This window comes from Pygocentrus nattereri, chromosome 17 (assembly GCF_015220715.1).
Source record: "Pygocentrus nattereri isolate fPygNat1 chromosome 17, fPygNat1.pri, whole genome shotgun sequence".
Taxonomy (NCBI): domain Eukaryota; kingdom Metazoa; phylum Chordata; class Actinopteri; order Characiformes; family Serrasalmidae; genus Pygocentrus; species Pygocentrus nattereri.
Genome location: NC_051227.1, coordinates 22,391,085 through 22,416,714, shown reverse-complemented (window position 1 = coordinate 22,416,714; position 25,630 = coordinate 22,391,085). Strand labels below are relative to the sequence as shown.

Here is a 25,630-nt window from a genome sequence, read left to right as displayed (position 1 = left end):
GTTCTTTATACTTACAAAGGCTTATACTATTTATCCATTAATTGACAGATTCTTCTTACAAAACCAAAACTGGTTCTTCTAGGGCATAGCTCCCAAACGTCCTCTGGCACCTTTATAGCATAGTTTTAAGGAGTTAACAGTTTTTTATTTGTTTGTTTTATTAATAAAATCCACATATACAGTACATAAAATCCACCTGAAGTGCTTGAAAAACCTGTAAAATCTTAAGTTACTGTAATAAATCATCTTGCTGTTCTCCAAATCAATCCTTTCATTTTCTGGGGGCCACTTTAGCCTTGCCTTCGGAATAGCATGTGGTAAATCATGCCCTGCGGAGTGCTGGCTGTGGCTGCTGAGCACTGGCTCCACACAGGCCCTGATGCCTCTAAAAGGACACTGGGCCCAGGCTCTGGTTTCAGCCCCCCTTGGCCCGATCGATAGATCAGGCACGGCTTCCACCCCAGGAGCTTTCTAATGGCAGGAAGTTCTGGAGCCGCGGTAATGCTATCTGTGCCACAGGGGAGGAGGGAGGAAGAGAAAGGGGCTGAATGATCCTGGATTCAGTAATAACTCCAACAAACGGAGTGCGGGCAGGCAGCATCACTCAGACGTCGGCGATAAAACTAAAGAAAAATGAAAAAAAAAAGCGACTTCAAAAGGAGACCTGGCCAAACAGCAGGATTCGTAACTCGCGCCACTCAGTCTGGGGGCCAAGCACGTTTATCTGGCTCTCCTATGGATGTGCATAGCTGGATTCACGTTAGCTAAATCTCCTCCTGAGTGGGGGAGTCAGAGATATGGACTCTGCTGAGGTGCCACTGGGTTCCAGAAAGCTCCACAGCTCTGCAAGCAGCAGGCTCCACCAAGAAATGGATGCTGAGGTAATGGCTTCCTTATGGGCTTCCCAGGCAAGAATGATGGGCTGACAGAAGGTATGTTAAATATCTCCTCCTCTGACGGCAACACTGGGAGCCTGACCCTTTTGAAAGCGAAGGCTTAACAAGAGACCGGGGAGGTCAGCAAGATGTAATATGTCACTACGAGTTAAGGGAGGGCTGAGAAGCTCCTATGGAAAGTGAGGTAAGGCTACATTGGGTCGTCTAGGTGGGAGGCTACACTAAGTCATCTGGCTGACATAGGACATATTTTAATATGTAAAATGAAAGGTTACCTTTGTGGTCTTTTAGCATGTAGTTTGGTTGAAATGTGTTATTGTGCAAATTTCTTTAGACACAGTATAAGATCTATAGGGTCTTCATGTTGAAATAATTAGGCGGCAATAAAAAGTAGCCAAAATATCCTTAAAAGTAAAGGGTTCTTTGGAGCAATGTCAGGAAATCTATACATTCCAGGGTACAGACACTGCCACTGGGGTGGTGCACAGATGATACAAATAAAAAAGTTATAAACATGTCCCTTTCCCCTGAAAACATGAATCTAGAATGCTTAAAATTAATTTTAGGTACATTCGGTATATTTACCTTGTTTGTAGCTTGGGGGACTAAGATTTATCTGGACAGTACCTTTTCTTCTGGTATTGTAGAAAAGCCACTTTTGGTTCCCTAAAGATCCTTTCAGTGGAGGTTTCTTTAAAGTAGAACTTTTGTAAATGAGACATATGAGTCAGAAGAAATCAATAGAGCCTAATGTTCAAATAATAATCGATTCAAAAAACGAACCATAGAAGCTCTCCAAAGAACCTTTCAATGTATGCTTCTTCAAAGGACTATTTCTGTAAATGAGATGTGCATCTTTTTAAGGTTTTCAGAACCTACATATTACGTAAAGGTTCTAAACCAGTTGAAGCATTTTCCTGTAAAAGTTTGCCCAAGCCTAAAACCACTGAAGATCCTTTTTTAAGAGTGTACTTCACTGAGGTTGGGTTATGTTCCTAGTTATGCATTGATGTAATCAGGGATCTGCAGCAATGTATCTGGAAATTAGCCTTCTCAGCCACTGGTTCCTAACCCTGGTCTGGGGCAGACCTGCTCTGTACTTTCTCACGTTTTCCCTGGTTCAACACAGATGAGATAACCATTCAGTGATTTGCCAAGCCCTTCCTAAGTTGAGGTGCGGATGTTAGAGCAGGTAAAACACTAAAATGTATAAGACAGGGGATAGACAAGGGCAGGGTTGCAAAAATACTGCTTTTGACTTAGGTTATTAGCCATCAGTCTGACTTTGAGAAAGAGTGAGTCGGAGAGAACAACAGAAAGATTTACCTGAGAGCAAAGAAGCATGACTAGCTCTACAACAGATGTGCTGGACTTCATACACACCAGACCTGTAGAGGCACAGAGAGGAGGTGACATTACATATCCTGTTACACACATTGCATATCCTGTTACACACATTGCATATCCTGTTACACACATTGCATATCCTGTTAAACGTTACATATGCTATTACACATGACATATCCATGCCACACATTTAGAGCAATGCAAATACAAACCGCGGGGCCACTGACATTAAGTTTCAACACTGATTAACTTTGCATTTACAGTTTTGACACATTTGGTAAATAAGACTGATTTTGCATTGATATGATTTGGTGTAGAGGCTCTGTCTGCTGTTGCTGCTGTCATGTTCAAGGCCTTTGTGTCAGATGGCTAACATTTTTCAGAGGGCAAAAAAATATCCCTTGAGTGGGTAGAGGTTGTCATCTGCATGTCAGCGTGATATTATGTCAAGGCCCATAAACTGTGTCATATCTTTTCCAAATCCTAGTACTGCAAGGTTGGCGTCAGGCACAATGCAGAATATGTCTTTTGTACAAAATTTAGGACAGTATAAAAAAATCATAAGACCCAAAACCCCAAACCTCTCACACGCTTAAAGAAAAATTCCATCTTTTGTAATTCAAATAATGCAATCTAAGTCTTTCAAAGTGGTTTTATGTGAAACTGTTCATTGAAGAGAAGCTTACAGACGTCTGTACAGTGGCAATGATAGGAACTAGGGGTTTCAATATCTACTATGTAAATAAAGTAGTTATGTCAATTGATTAAAAAAATCTAATTTATGAGAATATAAGGTCTTTATAAATCATGGTTAATCATGAAATTTAAATAGTATTTACTTGTATTTTAGTGGGGAAATAAAACAAATAAAAGAATTCAGGGATTGCATGGCAACGAAAAGGCTAAACAGTGTTTCTGCTGTGCCAGCATTGCCTTCAATGTGTCTTTCTTATGTTGGACTCGCTTTATCATTTCAATAGAATTCCAGCACGTGTTTACATCCTGGACGAGTGTCTCCTGTTCTTGAGCATGAGAGTTTGTGCAGGACCATGTTTGCAGGACTGTGTTTAAAATGTCAGACTATTTTACGGCATTCAGCTAAAGCAACGACAAACCTGCTGTCACCGAGAGCCACTGTGAGGACCCTCTGTATAATGTGCGCTGCACAGGGCATAAGCTGGAATGGTAAAATCCTTGCTGCTGTGATCACGGTGTGAGCGCTATCTGTTTCTATAGTGGTGACCTTTAGTCGTCCAGGTCCAGATGGAATCTTTATCTAAACTTCCATCTGGAAGCTTTTAAAAACAAAACTTGCCGTTCAGCGCACTAGGGGTTGTTTCCTCAGTTATCGCATTATCTATGTTTGCGCCTTCCAGTAAATCCATGTGGGAATTACAGGAGGGAGCAGGGGTCAAACTTGGAAATATGATTAATCTCCATAAAAAAAAAAGAACACCTTTAGGTTTCCAGATTAATCATGTCTGTTAACATGTTAACATTGACTTCTCTAAAATAACGACATATTTTAATTAACCACCTAAAATGACCGGTAATTAGTCATTTGTTTTTATACATAATGTTGATAATGGTAAAACAGATAGACAGACAGATAGATAGACAGATAGTTAAAACACACTGTATGTAACTCTCTGCCATGATTTAATTTACACCAAAACCTCATCTCAAAATGCTTGTAAAACTATTCCTCAGGCATCAGGCAGTGTATTCATAATAATTCTATGTAAGAGCTTCCTGTGAAGGAGCTTTTAGAGGCTTTAAACTCTTCAGATGCCTGGCTTCTATCATCTCCACTGTGAATACGTCTAAATAGGTGAGCTTCTCTACAACGGAGCGTTTCACATCAAACCACTCAATTACTTTTTTATTCTTAAATACTTAATTCTACCTTTGAAAAAACTGCAAAAATGCACTTACGAATACATCTACACAATTTTGTCATTCACTCTTTAATCAAACTTTAATCTAAGGTGCTTAATCTTGTTTCAACATTTCTGCCCTCTCTGTCCATTTCTGTCCTTTATTATTATCATCATCATTATTATTATTATTATTATTATTATTATTATTATTAGTATTATTATTATTGCCAGTTGCCCTTTAAAATGTACTGAAATTTCATGATGAAGAGACCAACAGAAATAGGCCAAAATGACTTGCAATAAAATCTTCTTACTTCTTACTTCATCAACTTCTATTCAGCATTTCATATGCTTTAAATTCTTATATATGATCGTACATGTGAGAGAGCACTCTGTGTAGAGGTGATAGCTGAGCTGAGCTGGTTTGATGTCTTCAAGTGAGTGTAGTAAAAATATATCCCTTAAAAACTAATGTGGCTGACGGTGAATGAAAGCAAGTAGAGGAAAACTGGTCCTATTCACCTTCTAACACGATGTTATTAACATGATGCTGTCCGCCTACAAGCCTTGGTGCATTACTAATATTAGTGCTTTTAGATGAAGTATTGCTTCACTTTATCAACATTCAAATGAAGTGGTGGTGCTGGTGTTTATTGATTCGTTTGATTTCTCATGCTGACAGTTATTTAAAATTAATGATGCTAATACAATAGTGTAGTGACAGTTTCTACTATTCTGTATTTCAGTTTACAAATATATGCAATTGTCAATATTTCATTTCTGTTGCCAGTTGATTATAAAAACTGAACAAAATATTGGTAAATTACTGTCATAGAAAAATATGCTTTTACACTATTTACATTGTGACAATTTTGTGGCAAATTAACAATATAAATGTCAAATTGTCAACATTAATATCACTATTGATGAGAAAAATATAGTGTAAAATTTAAAGCATTAGATTTCTCTGTAGCTCATGTAAACAAGCATATGCATCCACGGTATGTAAATATAATAGTCTGAACTATAAAGCAAATATGATAAACTGAATCATAAAGTAAATCTTAAGTAAACAAATCAGAAACATATATTATGGTGATCTTTTGTGAATTTTGGTGATGTATATATTAAATAACATTTCGGGTACAAAGAACAGAGAAGACAATACTTGCCTGAACCCTCAGCCACAGTTTGACGACACAGTTAGAAAAATAGCGGTCTTTTATGTCTTTATGTCAGAGAAATTCTGCTGAAACTTTGGATTACAAACTTTTAATTAATACCACATTTGTGTAGGTAAAAGAGGAGATATTTCATTATGATTTGATTTTGAGGAAAAGTTACTGTGTATTGTTGCCACTGCAGAAAGAGACACTGTTGCCATGTCGATTATTCTTTGAAATGGAAACAAAACAGAAAAATGTAATAAGTGCAAAACTAATGTAGCTAATGTTAGAATTAAATTATTCTATTTAGAAATGATTCTATTTTTATAAAATTCTATTTATTATGACTTGTATTAGTAGATAATTGGAAGTCTGTTATGCAGAAATCACAAATTGCATTAATAGTTATGCTAGAAATACTAGTAATAAATATAATTACCTACAACATTGTTATTAGCTATGTCAGCGTTTAATTTCTATAGGTCCTGGACAGCATCAAGTTTATTGCTTCATTTGAGATTTTAACTGTAACAAGAGTTTAATACTTAATACTGAGTCATTATTACTTCAAGATGTGTTCAATATTCTAAAGTGCCTTAGAAGTCATCAATAATGAAATATATCTTTAAAAAAGTCAGTGACTTATTAAACTCATATGAACTCTAAAGTAATAAAAGAAGACAAATAAAACAAACTAGACACTATGTAGATCAATCAAATGCTACCAATTCTGTGCTAATATTGTATGACTTTAGGTGATCATTCATCCTCAATACATAGCCTAACACAATCCTAGCATAGGATTATGTTTATTATGCATATGTTTATTGTGCATCTTTACAATCAATAATTAATTAATGAATTTTGCATAACAGAGTGCTAATTATATACGCCTTCTACCAAATTAGCTCCAACTGTGGCCCCACAGCAAAACAGTTAAGCAGTCAGACCTTACAGACCAGATATTTACAAGGGGTATGTTATGATCTTTAAATTCAAGGCATTAACAGAGACAGTGAAAAAACTCAATATATAAAAATCATTATTTAATGCATACTTTTTTGGGAGGTGATTTCCCAGACCCTAACCTCTAAGTTTACTTTATTTTTTGTATTCTTAAGTAATTTTTTCAGTGCTTTTTTATCCCTTTTGGCATCTTTTAAAGTGAAGCTGAAAGAAAAAATTAAAGGAATGTGTTGCCAAATTTTCATGTCACTACCTAAACGAAGAGTTTCAGTCTGTAGGTCTTATTTTGGTCTTATTTTAGCCACATCCCTGCAAGTAAATGTGTCCTAAAGTCTGAAAATCAGTGTTTAACATTAAGAATTATCACATTGTTTTTGCAGTTACATTTTTTGTTTTTGAAAAAAAAAAGATTATATTATGATTTTATGCATGACTAACTGTTCAAAGTTATGTTTACCGTCCCTACCAATACATTTGGTAAAATTTCAGTACTGTTATGATTGTTTTGGTAGTGAATAGTGTCAAAATGTTCAATCATTTATTTAAATAAAATAATCACAAGGTATAGAGTCACTCAAAGCAAAAGGATTTTAGTATAAAGTCCAATTCAGTTACACTCTGACTTTGAGCCAATTCAGCAGAACACAGGTCATAAGGAATAAAGGTTAATGCATAGTGAATACATCTTTCAGAAGTGTTTCACTTCACTGAACAAATAATAAGACCTTACTAAACCCCCCCAAAATGTGTTCCTTAAAATAAAGTGTTACCACTTTATTCTTAATTACAGTGATGAAATGCTTCTTTAACCCATTAAACAGCCAGGGCATTTCAGAAGGTCCAAACCTTTATACCACACATCTATAACCTATGGATAACAAGTTTGCTCTGTAGTCCATGTGGTTACTGAACATTAAACCTTATTATATAAAGGGCTTTTATAGAGTTAATCAAAATCTGTAATCACACATATTTGAATGGCTTTACTGCCCACTAAGTCCACTCTATAGATCAGCAGGTTCAGACAGCACTCTCCCTTAAATTGGCCCCGTGTCATTTAAACATCCTCTTAACTATGAATGATTGCTTCCAAACCATTCAGACTACGGAAGCTGTCGCACTGTAATAATTCAGGAGCGAGTGTGTGAGGGGCCTGCCTTTACAATCCCTCTTTCACATTTATGAGGCTGGGGTTACGTCCCACCATGCTGTACATGGAGTAACCCCTAACAGCCTGCTGACCTTGCTCTCACTGCGGCCAGGGGCTTCCATAAGTCAGGTGGCTGAATGACCCCTGGCTCACGCTGCTGGACAAACTAAATGCATTCTATTTAAACAGCACCACGGCAAGCTTTTCCAGTTAAGCCCAGTTGGCCTGAATGTGTCATTGTCCAGGCGGCCATGGCGCTGGAGTCTTGGGCCGGTCAACAACTCACAACAAGCGCACTGTTCCAGCCCAGGGGCCTCGCTCTCAATTCCAAGTGTACGAGGGCCATCCAGGGGGCGAAAAAGGGCATAATTGCCCCCAGTGACCGTGTGTCTAGAGGGGAGCCGGGCAGGGGCTTGACCCCTGGTGCCGTGTCGGGTGATGGATGGCGGGTAATTATGGGTAAATAGGGGCGCCTTTGCACTGGCGAACAGTATTTCAGCTGTAAGCAGAGAGGAAGTGAAGAAGGTGGGAAAAAAAACAGCAGGCGTCTCTCTTCTTCTGGCTTGGGCTGCAAAACGGAGGGATGGAGGCATGGTGTTGATGCAGTGGGCAGATGGAGGATGGAGGATGGAATGATGATTCATCCTGAGGAAGTAGCGCTTATGTGTCAGGGATTATGCTGAGTTTGTTTGGAAGCGTTTGCCATAGCAACATTCAACAGCAGCCAATAATATTGGAGGGAAATGATGTTGTGCCTTGCTTTGTAGAGAGAAGTATTACAAACTGTCATTGCTATGATCTTGTGCTGACTATGTACAGTGTATATCTTTCCATTCACTCTTAAATACATGAGGCTTTCGTATATTCAGATGGGTGACAAATTAAAGGAAAATTTTGAACAAATGAGTAGAGAAACATAAGGTCCCTTATTCATCAATGTTGCATATATTTTTCAGTTTTCTTATTCATTAGTTTAACCTTTGGTGTACCTACTTGATCAAACACATCTGGTATGGGTGTATCTGCAAATTTGGGAATAATAAAACAAGAAAAAAAAAAAAAAAGCTTGATTTGCGGTCAACAAACCCAAACTAGTTTTAATATATCATGAGTAACACCAATATAAAGCAGAGTAAATAATAGGCTTCATTCACCAAGATCTTTCTAAGTTTTTACTTAATTTTGTTCTTATGAAAGGTCTTAAGAAAAAGTCTATGTCAGATTCATGACATGTTCTTAAACCAAAGAACTGTTCACACCATTGTGCTCTTGAGTGTGTGGAGGCTCTGTTCTTCCCTAAGAACAAACCACAAATAAGAAAACACTGGTGAATGTCAGAATCTTTATGAAAACAGTGTGTTTTAAGAAGAAATTTCTTCTTAAGAATGGCTGATGAAAGAAGCCCAATTATACTGATCATATGTGTACATGGCAAACTAGGACAAAAGTCAATGTATTATTTTATATGCACATTAGTATAAACAAAGGCTGCCACTATGTCATGTTCCATTTAAAGATATATTACACTGTGACTTTGTTTAATAATCCTAACATTGCAAAAAAAAAAAAAAAAACTAAACAAAAACAGGACAGCTAGTGCAACAGCACCTCATATTTAACAATCACATCATTCTCCTGTCCTAAAAAAAGATTTTTTCAAATTTTATTCTTTCCAATTGTTGGAATTTTAACATTACAAAGTTTTTTTCAGCAATGCACCCACTGCTCAAGCTCAAACTCTGCCTATGAGTTGGGCAGAACACTTAGAAACAATAGTGAGGGCTGAATACTGAAGACACTGTCCTAAATTATTCAGTAAGGTATTCAGAATATATTCAAAGTATTCAAAGTGTATATTTTTTTATCAAATATTCACTTATTCAAATGAAGTGACAAAATTCTCAACATTATTTTGGCTTTCAATGCCAACTTCAGTCCACTGCAGTCTCATAAACTACACAATTTTCCACATCCCAGTAAAAAATCTTGCAAATTTGACTCTAAAGTGGGTAGCTATATTTTCATTTAATGACAATAACTTGCTACAAAATGTCCAGTACATCACTGACCCTAAGCATATCCCTCATGAACTCTGTGTTCCATGATCCCTCAAAAACGTTTAGTAATGCTGACATTAATAACTGATCATCACCTTGATTTAAAAGCCTATTCAGGCTTTAGCAGAACTCAGTAACACCAAGCTTAACGCCTGATCATCACAATGATTTATCAGTCTACTCCGGCTTTAGCAGGAACTCCAATAATTAAAAAAAAAACAAAAAAACTTTATTTTAAATCTTAAGATTGCATCTTCACACCCTGTAAACTGATTTTAAAATACATGCACTGATGGTGTTTCTTTCAAAGACGGCATTTTTTAAAAAATTTTTATTGGGAGTCTAAGGCCAAATCCCATTTCACCCCATGCCCCTACCACTTAGCCCTTAGCCCTCTGTTTTGCACGTTCATGTCTAGGGTAAGGGTGTCCCAATTTTGGTTGAGATGGAGGGATAGGGCAGAGTGTTAGGGCTACATGACCCTCCACATGGAGTTTTATCAGAGGCTCACTCCAAACTGAGTGTTATCAGAAAACAAGGAACAACCAGCAAGATGGAGTGACCAAAGAAACCCACAAATGTGAGTATTTTCTCTGTTAGAATAAAATTACAATACAATGCCCATCGTATTATCTTAGTTTAATGTCGTTTCAATGTATTATGGTCGTTTTCTTCATAACAAGCATAAATAATTGCAAATGTTTCAGTAGCTAGCTAGCTAACTTCCTGTTCCACCTTAAATAGTCTAGCTGTGTTGATGCCTAAAGCGCCAGAATGTAACTGCTGCACCATTTAAGGTGGAATGGGAAATTTCCAACAAGAAGCTGGCGAATGGCGGTGGGCGATAATAAATAATTGTCTTAAACCCCCTCTTTGAAAGTGTATGATTCCCTAAATGTAACTAAAGCCCAGCAACGAGGTCACTGAACTTTTTTCTTCTCTGCTATCACTGAAGACGGACCAGGTCGCCTACAGAGCAGCGCTAGTAGCTGTTAATGTTTTTTAATTTGAGGGCCTACAAAATTTGTCCCATTTCGTAGTGCAAGACTTCAACTACTAGCCCCTTGTAACTCAGTTCAAAGGGGTTAGGGTGACACTCGAAAACAAGGGGTAGGGGTAAAAAGAAGAAATGTGATCGGGCCTAAAAGTATTCTCCTCAAAATGTAAAAAATAACTGCATTCTGAATACTGAATTTAAAACATGTAACTTGGTATTTAATTTCTGTGTTTGGAATACATATTCCCAGTACTTCTATTCTATTACATCCCAAAGGTGCCTACAAATATAGTCATTGGCTCACATGGTATAAAGTTTATTCATGTATTCAACTGATGCTCACATTTAAATCAGGGAGTAAATGAATCTTTTCAGTGCGTCACTTTTTTCAGTGCAGCTATTCACTTCGTGAGTCTTACACTCTCAGAAAAAAAGATAGTAAACGGTCACTGGGGTGGTTCCCTCAAGGGTACATCTCAGTACCTTTAGTCAAAGAACATATTTGTACCATAACCCATTGAAATTCTATTAGTAATTAGTTGTATTGACTCCACACACCCCGTCTCGTCTCCAGGCTCTTTATTTCATTGTTCTGTGTTAAAACATTAGGTTATGAAAATGTATAAATGTGTACCTGGAAAAACATAGTTAAGGTACACAATTGGCCCTTAAAACCACTGCTGTACCGTTGACGGTACATTTACATTGTTTGTACCTTGATTAATAAAAAATGTACCTGCACAGAATCTTTATTTCTAACAGTTTGTGATAGGTTAGCTAGACAACACAGTGTAAGTTAATGTTAAGAAAGAATAATCTTTCTTAGCACAGTAGCACAAACTTAAACACAGCACTGGTTTTGCCTTCCTTAAAATCATTAAAAATATGCACAGCAGTACAAAGTAGCTGACGACAAATAATTAGTCATATGCAAACATTTGAACAACCCAGTTAAATTACATGTTTGGTTGATTTTCAAGTGAAAACAGATCCTCTACACACAAAAACATTTGCATTTTCATTACAGTGTAAAATCTCCATTTATTTAACATATTTTTAACATATCAGAAAAAAACAAATTTAAAATGTGCCAACATTTGCACAAGCCACTTTGTTTTACTTTTTCCCAATATGTTTAATTCAGCAAACAGACTGCAATTGTGCATTAAAATGTGCAGCTGTCTGTCTTCTGTAGAGGATGTGTCTCTTTGAAAATCAATAAAAATCTTTCTTTTGACCCAAACTTCTGCATAAAACTTTATAATGCTGCATTTTGAAGTGTTGTTTTCTGCTTCTGTGACAAAAAAAAATGAGGCCATGAGCCTCTATCAACCTGAGATATGCATTTAAGGTTAAACAGCTTCAGAGAGAAATGTGCTCTAAAGAGAAATGCAAATAAAGTTATTTGCAAATGTGGCTCAGTCACAGCATGATGGAACTTAGCATTAGAACGTTTGAAGAACAGGAACTGAGTTTGTTCAGATGTTCAGATGATTAGTCAGTGTTTGCGAGAGCATCGGCTGCCTTGATCAAGCACAGCGTCCTTTGTTTAAGTAGAGTAGAAGTTTATTTAGGCTTTTGGCAGGCTGAGGTCAGACCTGTGGTCACACTTTTTTCACAATCTTCACAATTCTTGCTTCCTTTATCTTGATTATGGTTTGTTATAGCTAACTGTTTGATGCCTGCATTACTGAGAGTGGTTTGCATTTATACCCTTTCTCACCTCTCCTTTCTCTTTTTGTCCCATTTCCTTTTCATTAAAAGAATCCATCATTATTTGAAGCTTTAATTATTTCTTTCTTTTTTATTTCCTCTCAGTGCTTCCTAAATTTGATTTTTTTTTTACAACAAACACTTAAAAGCACATTTCAGCAAAAAAAATAAAAAATACATCAAAGGGAGAAACCAAAGTGTGGGTGTTGTGAATAATAATAAAAAACGCTCTGCAGTTAATTCTACTCTGCTTGATTTATTTGATTTCCAAAATTAAAGCTGTACTTTCACAGTTCCACTTACATTTTGAAAAATCATCAGCTTTTCTTATAAGAAGCAGCCGAGAGTTTTCATGGGTAGTAACTCAGCTGACCAATCGCGTCATTCAGGAAGCAAGTGAACTTTACTGTGTCACTAATAAGGCTATGAAATCGACACTTCACGCCAAATTTCAGCACCTAACATCCACCATCTGAAGCCATCTAAATTTGGAGAGACTAAAGTAAGTAGACGACGCAGTTAAAGACAGGAGTTTGGCTGTTGTAACGTGTGGAAAGTGCAGGTTTGAGTGCAGCACTGAAAGGGTGCGTGTGTGTGTGCATTTCTTTCATTAAACGGCTGCTCCAGTCACAGGAACACATATTTTAACTGCACTGTAATCCTCTGGCTGACGGTCTGAAATAACTGCAGGAATACATTAGCCTGAACAAACTGCCACTGAGGCTCGTGCTGGTTTCGCTGGTAGAGCTGGAAAGAGGCAGTGAACAGAGTGTGGAATGTGTTGCTGTGTTCAAAGAGAAGATGCCCTGCCGTGTGTTTGTGTAAGGGTATGTGAGTGTGTGTTATTTCCCTCACCACTACACAACAGAGTCCAAAAACAACTGTGCTTCAGTGAAGACAGTAAGGCATACTAGAACTTTAAACAGGCGAAAATAAAAAGTCTGAATCAGAATACAGCTCGAGAACTTTCTGGTGTGTCTGATCCGACATGAACCACATCAAATTTTCCAGTCCACGATCACCTACTGTTTTAAATAAAGCCAGACAAGATAGCACTATTACCTTATCACATAATAATTAAATAGAGTAATAATAATATGAAATACCGTGATATAATAAGTGAACCGGTTGTTGACAGTTGTGCCAAATAAATTCTTCTTTAACAAATTACTTTATCAGTGTGTTCTAAACAGCCAAAAGTGTTTTATTCTGAATAAACTTTCTATAATGCACTTCTATATGTCTAGAGCATTCATTTACTCATTACTTTGTACTTCCTTTGCATTCATTTCTTTAATCTGGCATGCTTTAATCTTGTGTTTAGCACTGAGATCCAGGAGGCTTTCACTTGTGAGAAAGTGAAATTGGGTGAGGACCTAAATGATGTTCAAACTCCACTAAACCCAACAGGAGCAGTAAGCAGTCAGGTCCCGTCAGGTTCAGGCAAATAGTTTAAGCTCTAACTCATACACACACCAGCTACAGTTTATAAATTGCTCAGGACATATTATATTTTTGCATTGTTTTTATTGTTCATATTTCACTCAGTTATTATTTGTATATATGTTCTATATTATAAATATAATTAATATAATTATAATATAATTTAAGAATGTAAGAGTACATATTTGTTTTTATTTCCTAAAAGAACAAGATTTTGTTTAGGTTTTAGGTATTAAGCTGTGATCACAACAAACGCAAATAAAATTTGCCTGATGAAAAATCCAAATCAGTGAGATGAGAATGGGAATTAGCTTCTGGTAATGGCCGTGTTTGTTTTGGAACGAGTTTTACCTTCTAAATATGTGAATCTGTGCAAGCTGTGGAGGAATAATGTTCCTTGTCACTCACAGTTGCAAAAATTATTATCTGAACTTTTTAAAACTGCTATTTTTATTTAATTATTGAGAACATTTTGTCATTACTAGTGTTTAGGCAAAGATAATAACCCTGCTTCCACTAGTGTGAGAGTAATTCATCAAGTTACATTTTTTTATACTAGTGTAAAAATTGTGTATTTTTAAAAACGATGCAGAATAATACTGAAATAACACAATCAAATTGAGGTGAAGTCTTAAATTTTAATATGCATCAAAACCTTGATGAGAGAGGTCAGTGTAGAATGGCCAGACTGGTTCCAGCAAAAAGAAAGTTAATAGTAATTCATGGCATGTCAGAATGCATAACATGTTAAACTTTGAGGAGAATGGGCTACAACAGCAAAGGACCATGTGGGGTTCCAGTTCTGTCAGCCAAAAACAGAAGGCTGAAGCTGCAGTGGGCACAGGCTTACCAAAACTCAACATTTGAACACTGGAGAAATTTAGCCTGTTCTGGTTAATCTCAATTTCTGCTGAGGAACATAGATGGTAGGTAATAACCTGCCTTGTGTCAACCATCCAGGCTGGTGGAGGTGGTATAATGGTGTGGGAAATGTTTTCTTGTCACACTTTGGGCCCATTAATACCAATCAATCATCATTTGAATGCTACAGCTGAGTATCATTACTGACCATCTGCATCCATTCATGGCCCCAATTTACCCATCTTGTAATGGCCACGCCCACCATGAAAACATACCATGTCACAAAGCAAAAGTCATCTCACACTCTTTTCATGAACATGACAATGAGTTCAGTGTTCTGACTTTCAGTGTTCAGTGTTCAGTGGCTTTTCCAGTCACCAGATCTGAATCCAATGGAACACATTTGGCATGTGGTAAAACAGGAGATTCACAGCATGAAAGTGCACCTGAAAAATATGCAGGAACTACATGATGCAGTCATGTCAACATGGACCAGAATCTCAAAGAAATGTTTCAACCATCTCCTGGAATTCATGCCATGAAGAATTGAGGCTGTTTTGACAGCAAAGGAAGGTCCTACACAGTATTAGTACAGCGTTCCTAATAAAGTGCTCAATGAGTGTATATTTGTATTCATTTATGTTTTTATTGTTTTTTTATACTGTTCTTTTTGTGCAAAGTTCAAGATGAGATTAAGACAAAACAACTGTGTGCTTAGTCACATGATTCATAACTTGTCCAGCATATACCTGATCAATGTGCACAGAGGTCAATGAGTAAGACATCTGCACTGAGAAGGTCATTTATACTGTACCTTCTATAAGAAGTTCTTGTCCATGGCTACCCAGCAGAGTACGACTTAGGAAGGGCGCAAAGTCCACAAAAATCTCTCTCAGTAACGGGGCCACCTTCTCCAGGGCACGCTCCAACTTAGTGGTGATACTGAGAGAGAGAGAGAGAGAGAGAGAGAGAGAGAGAGAGAGAGAGAGAGACATTACTGTAATATTAAGGCAGAACAAAACATGGGTGCAGTATTTGCTAAGCCATAAGCTGACAGCACTCCAGGGGGCACAAATTTTAAAGAAGTAAAGGCAGTTAATGAGAACAGAGCTGCAGAATGTTAAGTGGTGTGATTTTTCCCCAAAAGTATGGACTGCCAATGTCACCTACTGGATAGGTCTCTCACTATTCTGTGTCTAGTTTTGATGCATTTTAAATTGGAAACAACATTTGTAGTGACTCTAAACTCGAACTGTGTTAGAATGAATGTGATCTTTTTTTTTCAACATTCTCTAAAACCTTGTCAATCAATAGCAACAAAAGCCTGTGACAATAGCTATGAACGGATGCATTCATAGGCAAAGCATGGATAGGTCAATTGATCAATGATTACAATTTCTGTGCGCACTATATGATGGAGAAAACTCCATCAGCCCTTTTCCGCAGGTCTGCTAGAGGCCGTTATGTAGGTGGAACGGGTATTGACCCAGAAATATTAATTGATATAAGCAAATAAAATAAAGAGAGCAGGGGAGGGGTCGGAATCTCCTGCTGTGAAAACAATTCACACCTCGCCACAAGAATGGCTGTAATAAAACAAAACGGACAGCACAACTGCAGCTTTCTTCATATCAAACAATCATGTGCATCTGCCACAATTTAAAAAATTATAATAAAAACACAATACACAACAATTTTTTTCTTCATTTAATGTTTTAGATTTAAAATAAAATAAATAACTAAAAAAATTATGACAAGTTAAATAAACCAGATTCTGCACTATTTTTATATGACTATTCAAATTTAAGCAAATGTGTGATATTCATCATGTTAACTCCTTTAAATATCAGAATTATTACCAATTCTAAGGCTTATTTTTCTGTAACAGGGACAATGCAAACTGGATGACTTATTCTTAAGTTATAGAAGTATAATAAAACTTTGGGCCCACCAGTGGGCCCTGGCCATTTAAGGGGTTCAGGCCGGTATAAAAAGGTCAGAGTTTTGTTCTTTTTTTTATCTCTTCCACTGAAGCTTATGTCCAGATGACTCTCAGGAGGGCTTGATCTACTCATCAAAGGCTTTTGCACTTGTGGGGTTCATGCAAGCCTGAGTGTCATTAAAATAAAAAGTGGACATACAAAATTCAATAATTCATAAAGAAGATTTACTCTTCACTCAGATTTTTACGCTGGTAATACAATGTTTAATACAAAAATTGCATTAAACTAGAGAAGAATGCAAAATAGAAGCAATTTCATTAATGGTCTCAGACTTTTGGACTCCACTGTGTATATACATAGTATACTGTCACTATCCAAAGAAAAACAAGTATCTCCAAAATGACAGCTTTCCAGTAGAAGCAAAAACATTCTTAAGTTTTAATGTAAATTAATGTAAAGAGATTTCATTCCAAGCTATTTTGGATCATTTCTATTGGTCTATTTGCCATAAAATCTTCACACAATATAAAGGCAGTTCCAGGTTTAGGCTGAATCTAGGTCTGGGAAATCAACGCTTAACGTTAGCTTAATCTTATCATTACCATTATGCATTAGAACAATGGGTGTCCATATGGTATATTTATCATTAAGTATCTTATTTGCGTTGTCTTTCACTTCATGCTGACCATAGATTAGATATAATAGAGAGAGCTCCTCATACAGTGCTCAGTTTTGCTACATTGTGAGCTTTAGGTCAATAGAAATGTACAAGCACAGTTAAAATGCTGCTGAACTGCGGGTTAGCTGGAGTGATTTTGTTGAAGTGGAAGCTGCTGCTGATGTAGCGCGAGTGTCTGAGCCGCAGGTTAGGCAGCAGAGCCGCTGCAGCCAGACACTTTCATCATTGACTTCACACTCGCCGTAAGTGCTGTCGGTTACTGCTGCCATGGCAACTGATTTGCGATTCGTAGTGCAAGAGAGGAGGAGAGGAGCGTGTGTGAAGTGGAGAGACCCCCAGAGAGAAAAGAGTGACACACAGACACATACACACACACACATACACATACACACATGCACACAGTCAAGCTCACGCTTTCCCTTCTGCAGTCACAGTGGCTGGGCTCTGTGATTTCTGTCACAAAGTGTTAGATGAGCACAGCGGATGGTCCTAAGGTCAGAATGCTCCACACCCACACATGTACACACACACACATTCTCCCACCAATTCTTTTATATTAGCACTTACACTAGCTCGCTTGACAGTTTACACACACACAGAACTCCCTCGGTGATGTGTAAGGTGCAGGATGTCTTGTTTGTTGCAACCTCCACAACAATGACAAAAGCAAACCACATGATCTTTCACCTCAGCTGGAAACAAAAGAAAGTGTCGGAAAGCGGCTAATGGCTGGGGTTGAGTGCAGACCCCCTCTGGTGGCAATGTTCTGCTGCTGCTATTATATTTGTTATGGAATGACACACATTCTTGATTTTAGAAAATGCCAAGTTGATGCCAATACATATGTTCATTACGATGTATGTAACTAACTATATGTAATAATAATATGTATGTATTTGTTATACATGTGTAAGTACCTGTAAGTATATATATATATATATATATATATATATATATATATATATATATATACATATATATATACATATATGTGTGTGTGTGTGTGTGTGTGTGTGTGTATCAATTTAAAAGTTAGCTGCTGTGTTCAATTGATGCAGAAAAATGAAAAAAAAATTGTGAAACATGGTTTATGATCACTGACAATGACATATATAAATATAACAATACAACAGTGATTTTAAGGTCCAGTTGTCTACCTTAAATAAGTTTCTCCAGGTTAAAAGTACATATTTGTATATATTCATAACCTAACATTTTAATACAGAACAATAAAATAAAAAGCCTGGAGACATGACGGGGTGTGTGGAGTAAATACAATTTAGAATATATAATTTCAATAGATTATGTTACAATTATGTTCCTAAATTAAAGGTACTGAGATGTACCTTTGTGGATACCACCCCAATGACAAGAGAGGGCCCAATGACAGTTTCATACCATTTTTTCTAAGTTCATGTCCTGACAACAATGATATGTGTAACTTTTATGTACTAATAAAAATACGACAATTCTGAAATTATACTTTATCTTAAACTCAGTAACTAAAAGCAACAGTTCTGCACTATGTTAGGGTTAACCCTGTTTTTCTCCATACATTTTGGCATGAAACTGAAAATGAACAGAATCAAAGCAACACACACATGAACCGGAGGCCAGATGTCTGCCAGAGAATTTAATTATAAATATTTTGCATGTTGGAAGACATTTGTTGCCATGAGCAATAAAGAAGGCATCAAGAAGCAGATACACATAATGTTCAATCTTCATTGCGTTACACACACACACAAACACACACACACACACACACACACACACACAGACACAAACACACCTACTGCGCTGTGACTCACCTCATGTTCTCCATGGTGTCTTCAGGCATTGGACCCACAGTCTGCACCGCAGGCAGGTTCTTACTGGTGGCCCCATTCACAAAGCTTGAGGAAGATGAGCAGGAGGAAGAGGGAGGATCTGCAGCTCCTGTTAGACAGAAAACGGAGAGAAGTGGTCACAGAAATGCCCACCATTCAGTGCTCTCTAAGCAGCCACAGTATGTAAGTACAATAATCTGTACAATAAGGGAAATAAAATATATATGTTATTTGGCAATACATAATGTGATCATATCTATTATTTTCTTGGTGTAGGTGCATGGAACAATAACATTTACGATAGAACACACACAGGAAATCAAGTGCATACTATCAAGTGCATAATATTAGCCTAAATCCTCAGAAGTCATAGTTATCACTCTTCTGTGACAAAAATAGCATGGTGTAATTTGTTGTTTATTTTTTATTTTATTTTTTTTACGTTAATCATTTCTCACTTATTTTGTTGAAAGTAAAGACTCTAAACTTTCAATCGGTACCACTTTTGTGTTTGTTAAGTAGAAGAAAACACATTTTGCTATGATTTAAATATGAAAACTGGTTAAGTCTTGCTTTGTGAAAAGCATAACCATCCTTTATGTTTCCCACGTTTTTTTGTCATTTCTCAAGACCAAAACAAATGGAAAAATGCCAGAACACTTGAAAGTGTTGCAAAATCAATGTAAACTAAATGTAATGTAAATGTAATTGCAGAGCTCTCTATGTAATTCAATATGGGATTATGTAATTATATTTGAATAGTACAGTGAAACAAAACTTGAAGCAAAGTGAAGCAAACACCCATAAAACATCTGAGAGCATCTGTACACATGCGATTCAGAAAAAAATAAATAAAACAACAAAAAGCAAACAAAGCACTAAAAAACTCTTTCAAAATTTTTATGCCATCAGCAGGCTGTCACCAAACCCCCTAATGTCACTCTGTCCAATTATGACATATTTCGAGCAGGAAACAGCACAAGTACATCAAGAGCAGCTATCAAGCACCAATCAGCCTCCTCCCCGCGAGAGATTTGATCACTGTCTACATTCTCCTCATTTCTGTTCCTGTCAAAGCCTTGTCTCGGCGGCATCTCCTTTAGCTCCCAACGTGTGATAGATATATCATAGGGATGGACTGTCATCGCGTGAAAGCGCGAGGCGTCGCGAGACAGCGGAGGACAGGAACTCTATTACACAGCCGTCACTCGACTTGGCAGGAACTAGCATCCCTCAGAGAACAGAAACAAGCAGGAGAGGTGAGGCTAGGCTAGGAGAGGAAGGCAGAATTCGGTCAAATCCGAAATCCATTCCACCCTGCCTTCCCTTGCGCCCTTTCCTCAGAGTGGAGGGATCTAGCCAGGTGTCAGTAATGCACCCTTAGTTTGGCTGCAATCCTCTTTTATGCATTTAGCCATTTAAAATTGATGCTAGAGGGTTAGTGAGCTGTAAAAAGACTCCTTTGAGTCTGACAAGTTCTGATGACTTTCTCAGTGCTTCAACACAAAAGGTAATCTTCCCAGTAAGATGCTCAATAGGTGTGCTTGACAGTGTCAAAGTTAAATAAGAAATAAGGCAGACTGGTGAATGGGTTAAGACCACTTCACAGGGTGCCCAAGGCAGAGATTAGCTGTTAGCATAACCAATGTCTCTCTGCTATTGTTATTGAACATAAAAATCTATACTGGCCTGGATTACACATGGATATAACAGGCTAATAGCCTTGAAATTACATACAGACCCTATCATAATGTGAATCTAAGTATTATAATATTGCTTTTCCCAGCAGGCACGGACTGGATTAGCTCTGGCTGCGGGTGAGCTCACTGGGCCAGTGAAGAGAGACCTCTAGTGGACACTTCCAGAACTTCCTCAAGAGTAAAATCTAATTTTCTGAGCCCCAACCGTTTTTAATTACGGTATTCTAGGAATGGCATCAAAGGCAAGGATATTTTCAGAGGTAATTCACTTAAGTAGGCCTCCTTCATTCAAACTAAGTGCTAATTAACAACACAGAGAGTGATTGTGACTATTATATCTGCGATTAAGAGGAGAGGCACTTAAAGGGGTGGAAAAAAAGGAACAATTTCTCCCGAAGGGGTCTTAACTGAGAAAATAAAAATGTTAACTGTGTTTACCTGTGGTGTTGATCATGCTTTTAGGCGTAGCCGAAGCTGCAGCGAAGATGTTAGGGGTGCTGCCTGAGGCCGGGGCACTAGAGGAACCAGAACTGACCACGGTGTTGACAGCCATGCTGCCTGCTGGAGGCTTCTTGGCTTGCACTACCACACTCCTGCAAGGGAAAGACAGAGAGAGTTAGAGCTGCTGCTTACATCAGTTACAATGCATCATCATGAATATCACACTTTCTGGAAGCAAATTTTCATGCATTAAAGCTAAAGCTGTGTCTAAGTTCCATAGTGTTGTAGTGGTTCTTTAGACTAATGTGATAAAAGAACCACTTTTGGTTCCACAAAGAATCTTTCAGTGGATTTTAGTGTACCATATGAAGAACTGTACCTAATGAAAAGGTTCTATACTATTTTTGGTCTAAGAACCATATGTCCAAGGCAAGAATGGCTTAAAAAAAACTTTATGTAAGCATACAATGCACTGCTCAGACTATGTACTAGAACTGAGAAAAATGTTAAATGTTGCATATTATTGTGTAACATATTACATTACAGTTACATATTTTTAAGTTGCACTGCCTTCATACACTCTGTCCTGACTCCAGGCCTTTTATTTTATTTTTGTTTTAAACTGCTAGGTTATTCAAAAAATGCAAATGTTTCACCTGGAAAAGACCTTTAAAATTCTGAAGGACCGCATTATACTTTCAGGGTACATTACACTGTTAGGCCATAAATGTACCTGTACAGTCTTCTTTTGTCTAACAGTGTTCAGGAGAACACAGCACAAACTGATGTAGTTAAAAGGACTGATGGCAGCAAGGAGCAACAAATGTTAGTGTATTTTATTTGGCAGCTTTATTTGGAGGCTATTCAAGGCGGGTTCCTTGGTGGGTAGAAAAGAAAGAAATCACCCGTGTTTCTTTGACAACATCAAACTAATGACTATTTTCTCAGAGCAACAACTTTCTATGTCAACAACTTACTATGTCAAAAATAATGGCTTATTACCTTGACATGATATAATCTTGAAATCTTAAAAATTAAATTATTTTTTTTACATACCATGTTGGAATTTTATCTGAATAACTGCAAATCTCAAGAAAATAAGTCATTATTTCACAATAGCAAGTCAATCTTTTGAGAATACAAGTTATTATTTAAAGATAGTACAACAATAATTTGAGAATGTCACTATTATGAGTTAAGTGAACTTCTATAGAGTATAAGTCAATATCGTGAGATACCAACTCAATATATGTGGAAGATGAGTCATTATTTTGAGATACAAAATGTCTTGATTCAAATATGCACATATTTCCATATGAATATTACATATTACATCAACTCACTGAATTTTATTATATAACGTTTGGCATCAAATATATTGATGTAATATATTTCACTCTTGTGGAAATTCTGTACGCATTTGAATTGAGAAAGTGTGACATGTGATTTATCCTTTTGGTTTAGCACAAAATATTATTGTTCAACTTCAGATGACTATACAAATCCAGACATTACATAGTAAAGTACATACAGTAGTGTGTAGCACAAAAATATAGTGCACAGTGCCCACTGAGACAGGGGATAGCATTACTGCTAGACTACTTACTGTACTTTGGGTGAACGACAGGGGATAGCATTACTGCTAGACTACTTACTGTACTTTGGGTGAACGACAGGGGATAGCATTACTGCTAGAGTACTTACTGTACTTTGGGTGAATGCACTTAACCAATCTAAATTACATGGATATTTATATGCGGTGTTTATGTTTCCAAACAGAGCGGACTGAGCTGGAAAAGAGGCAGGTCAGGTGATCTTCACATGATGGTGCCCAGACCTGCAGGAACAGGAGCAGGCCTGAGAGAAGAGTAAACATCCTGGCCTCGTGTGTGTGAGAGTGTGTGGGTAGATGCTCGGCTGTTTCCCCCTAAACCACACTGAGTGGCCACTGTGGGCAGTTCGCTCAAACAAAACGTCAAATTCAGAAAGCCTGCCATCAAAAGCCAACACTTCACCGGCGCACTTACCCTGATGTTACCAAACCATGCGGACACACTCTGCCTCTGTGTAATCCAGGAAATAAACCCTGCTTTCATTTCAGCAAGGACAAAGATCGGACCACACAAAGTGCATGCAGAGATTTTGGCTTTTGCTGAATCTCATGCTAGCATGCATAATACCACTGAAGTGCAGAAACTACATTCACGTGGAAACTGTTGCATCTCAGCTGTAAATTTGTATGACTTCTATTAAACAATGTCCATCAAAAAGCAACAGTTTGCGATTTAGGTTTATTATGAAAACCACAAAAAAATTAAAATTAAAATTAAAGCCAAGAATATAAGTTTTGAAATGTAGTTATTTGGAGACCTCTCTGGTGGAAGAGTGTAATTGCATGCCATATGTTGTAACATCAGTTGTGCTTTGGATCCTTTCCCTGAGTGGATGAATCTGATGATGGCAAGCACACTGAGAGAATATTCAATGAGAACTTAGTCAAAATTGGTGAAGGACATGTCTTCTGAAAATGTAAGTAAATTCTCTACTACTAACATGAAGTACGTTAACTGTCTACTATTACTAATGCTGATTTTGCCAGTTTGTTTGTGTGTGTTGTTAATATTTAAAAATATGTACAATGTTCTAAATGTACACAAAATTCAACCTGGCACCTCTAACGTTTTTTTAAATGACTATTTCAGACTTTACTGGGTGCACACTCACCATCTTTTAGTATTTTTCTCTCAAATTATTCAGCAACTTCTGGAAATTATTCAGTAACTACTATGAAACTAATATGCATGTTATGTAGATATGATAGGCCCTTAGAGATGAAGGGGTTACCCCCTTAAATGGCAAGTTTTATTATACACTTTTTATTACACATCTTCTCTAGCTCAACCAGTTTTCAAGTCCCTGTAGTTACTGCATATTAATCATCTAAGCGTTGGCTTCATTAGGAGATGGCGAGTTCGATCCCTGGTGATGCTACAGCCACAGTATGTGGTTGGTGTAGAGTAGTGGGTAACACCTTTGCCTTCTATGCTGTAGACTGGGGTTCAATCCCCTGCCTGGGTAAGCACCCTACACTATACCAATAAGAGTCCTTAGGCAAGACTCTTAACACTACCTTCGCCCACCTGTGTAAAAAACAATCAAATTGTAAGTCGCACTGGATGAGAGTGTCAGCCAAATGCCATAAATAAATGTAAATGTAGTCAGGAGTCCAAGAGAGCACATTTGGCCTCGCTCTCTCTGGGTGGCTGGATAGGATGTAGTCATCCGATGGTAGTCAGCGCAAGTGTAACAGATAGCGTAGCTGACGTAACAGATCTGGCGGTTGGAGCTTTCCTCCAAGCGCGTTTGGCTGTCCCGTGACGTTGCGTGAGTGGCAGTTTGTAAAAAAGCGTTGGTTGGTTTCACAGGTCTTGGAGGAAGCCTGTGCTAGCCTTCACCCTCCTAGCATTGGTAGCGGGTGGAATTGGAGACGACTAAATTGGGGAGAAAATCGGGTAAAACAACCGAACAGGGTCGGACAAACATCTGGTGTTGGGTTGGGTTCGGGCCAGTTTTTCATAATAGACATTGTGCTCTGCTCAGGTTTGTTTTATAATGAGGGATTTTGTTTATATGTTAGATTTGTTTGATTTTAAGGATTATGTCTACATAAATTTCACATATTTTCTCTCTCTCTCTCTCTCTCTCTCTCTCTCTCTCTCTCTCTCTCTCACAACATTCCAAAATTATAGTCTATAATTCCATTCAGCATAGCTCCAAAATATGATGAGTGGGTAAATGTGTCCCTGAATGACACCAAGTTTTAAGTTCAACTGTACTTTAGTCACACCATGGATGATGAAGGAATATGTAAGGTTGGAATGCTTACACCAGATATTTCTTTTTGCCCAAATGAATAAGCATTCCTGCAGTAGCAGCAGTAGTAAGACAAACTTCAGAGAAGCAGGGCCAACAGGTGATCAGAAGAGGGTGGATGCTGCTGTGCAATTCCACAAAAATATACTGATATTATTCCATGTATTGGTGGATTACAGATGTGTTAAATACCAGTTTATCTGAGGAAAATTTGTCTGTCAATCAACTCCAGCCATGTGGGTATGGGTCAGGATTCAGGCTTCAATTGTAATGCACATGTAGACCTCAGAGCAAACTTTTCAGCAATACAAACCAATTTTGTGATTTCTTGCTCAAAAATGCAGTTTTCAACTCAAACAAAATAAAAAATCTACAAAGTTTTTAAATGCTGTCCTTTACATATTAAATAAATGCCACAACAGCACTGAGAAATTACAGAATTAAAGCAGGAGATCTGAGATAGAGCCACTGTTTTATGACCTTAAAGGGTTAAATAACACCTTACTTTCTTTCATAATAGATTAATTTATCTCAGTTACTTTCCGATTAGGAAAGAAAAGAAAACCTGCCAAGGGGCTCTTAACAGTACAAACAGCTACTTGCTAATCCTTCAGCACACTTTGCTTCAAGTCCATTAAAGTGTCTCTTCTGGTATGAAAACCATTATTAATGTTATTAAGTGCCATAAA

At 37.4% G+C, this 25,630-nt stretch overlaps 1 protein-coding gene and 1 long non-coding RNA gene across 7 annotated transcripts in view; one reads left to right on the top strand and one right to left on the bottom strand.

Moving 5' to 3' along the window:
* Positions 1–25,630, bottom strand: part of nbeab (neurobeachin b) — a 481,645-nt gene that overhangs the window by 206,986 nt on the left and 249,029 nt on the right. For all 5 annotated transcript variants that reach the window (XM_037546398.1, XM_037546400.1, XM_037546401.1 and 2 more), the window contains 4 exons: positions 21,066–21,220; positions 18,910–19,036; positions 15,291–15,418; positions 2,223–2,284 (listed from right to left, as the gene is read on the bottom strand). In XM_037546398.1, the coding sequence (XP_037402295.1) occupies positions 2,223–2,284; positions 15,291–15,418; positions 18,910–19,036; positions 21,066–21,220 (472 nt within the window). The remainder of the gene's footprint in view (positions 1–2,222; positions 2,285–15,290; positions 15,419–18,909; positions 19,037–21,065; positions 21,221–25,630) is intronic.
* On the top strand, positions 743–23,644 carry LOC119265744. Of its 2 annotated transcripts, none has more exons than XR_005131700.1 (4): positions 743–881; positions 18,935–19,110; positions 20,714–20,887; positions 22,848–23,644. It is a non-coding gene; the product is annotated as an uncharacterized LOC119265744 (long non-coding RNA). The 2 variants fall into 2 exon arrangements; XR_005131701.1 differs by lacking the exon at positions 743–881 and adding an exon at positions 893–1,080.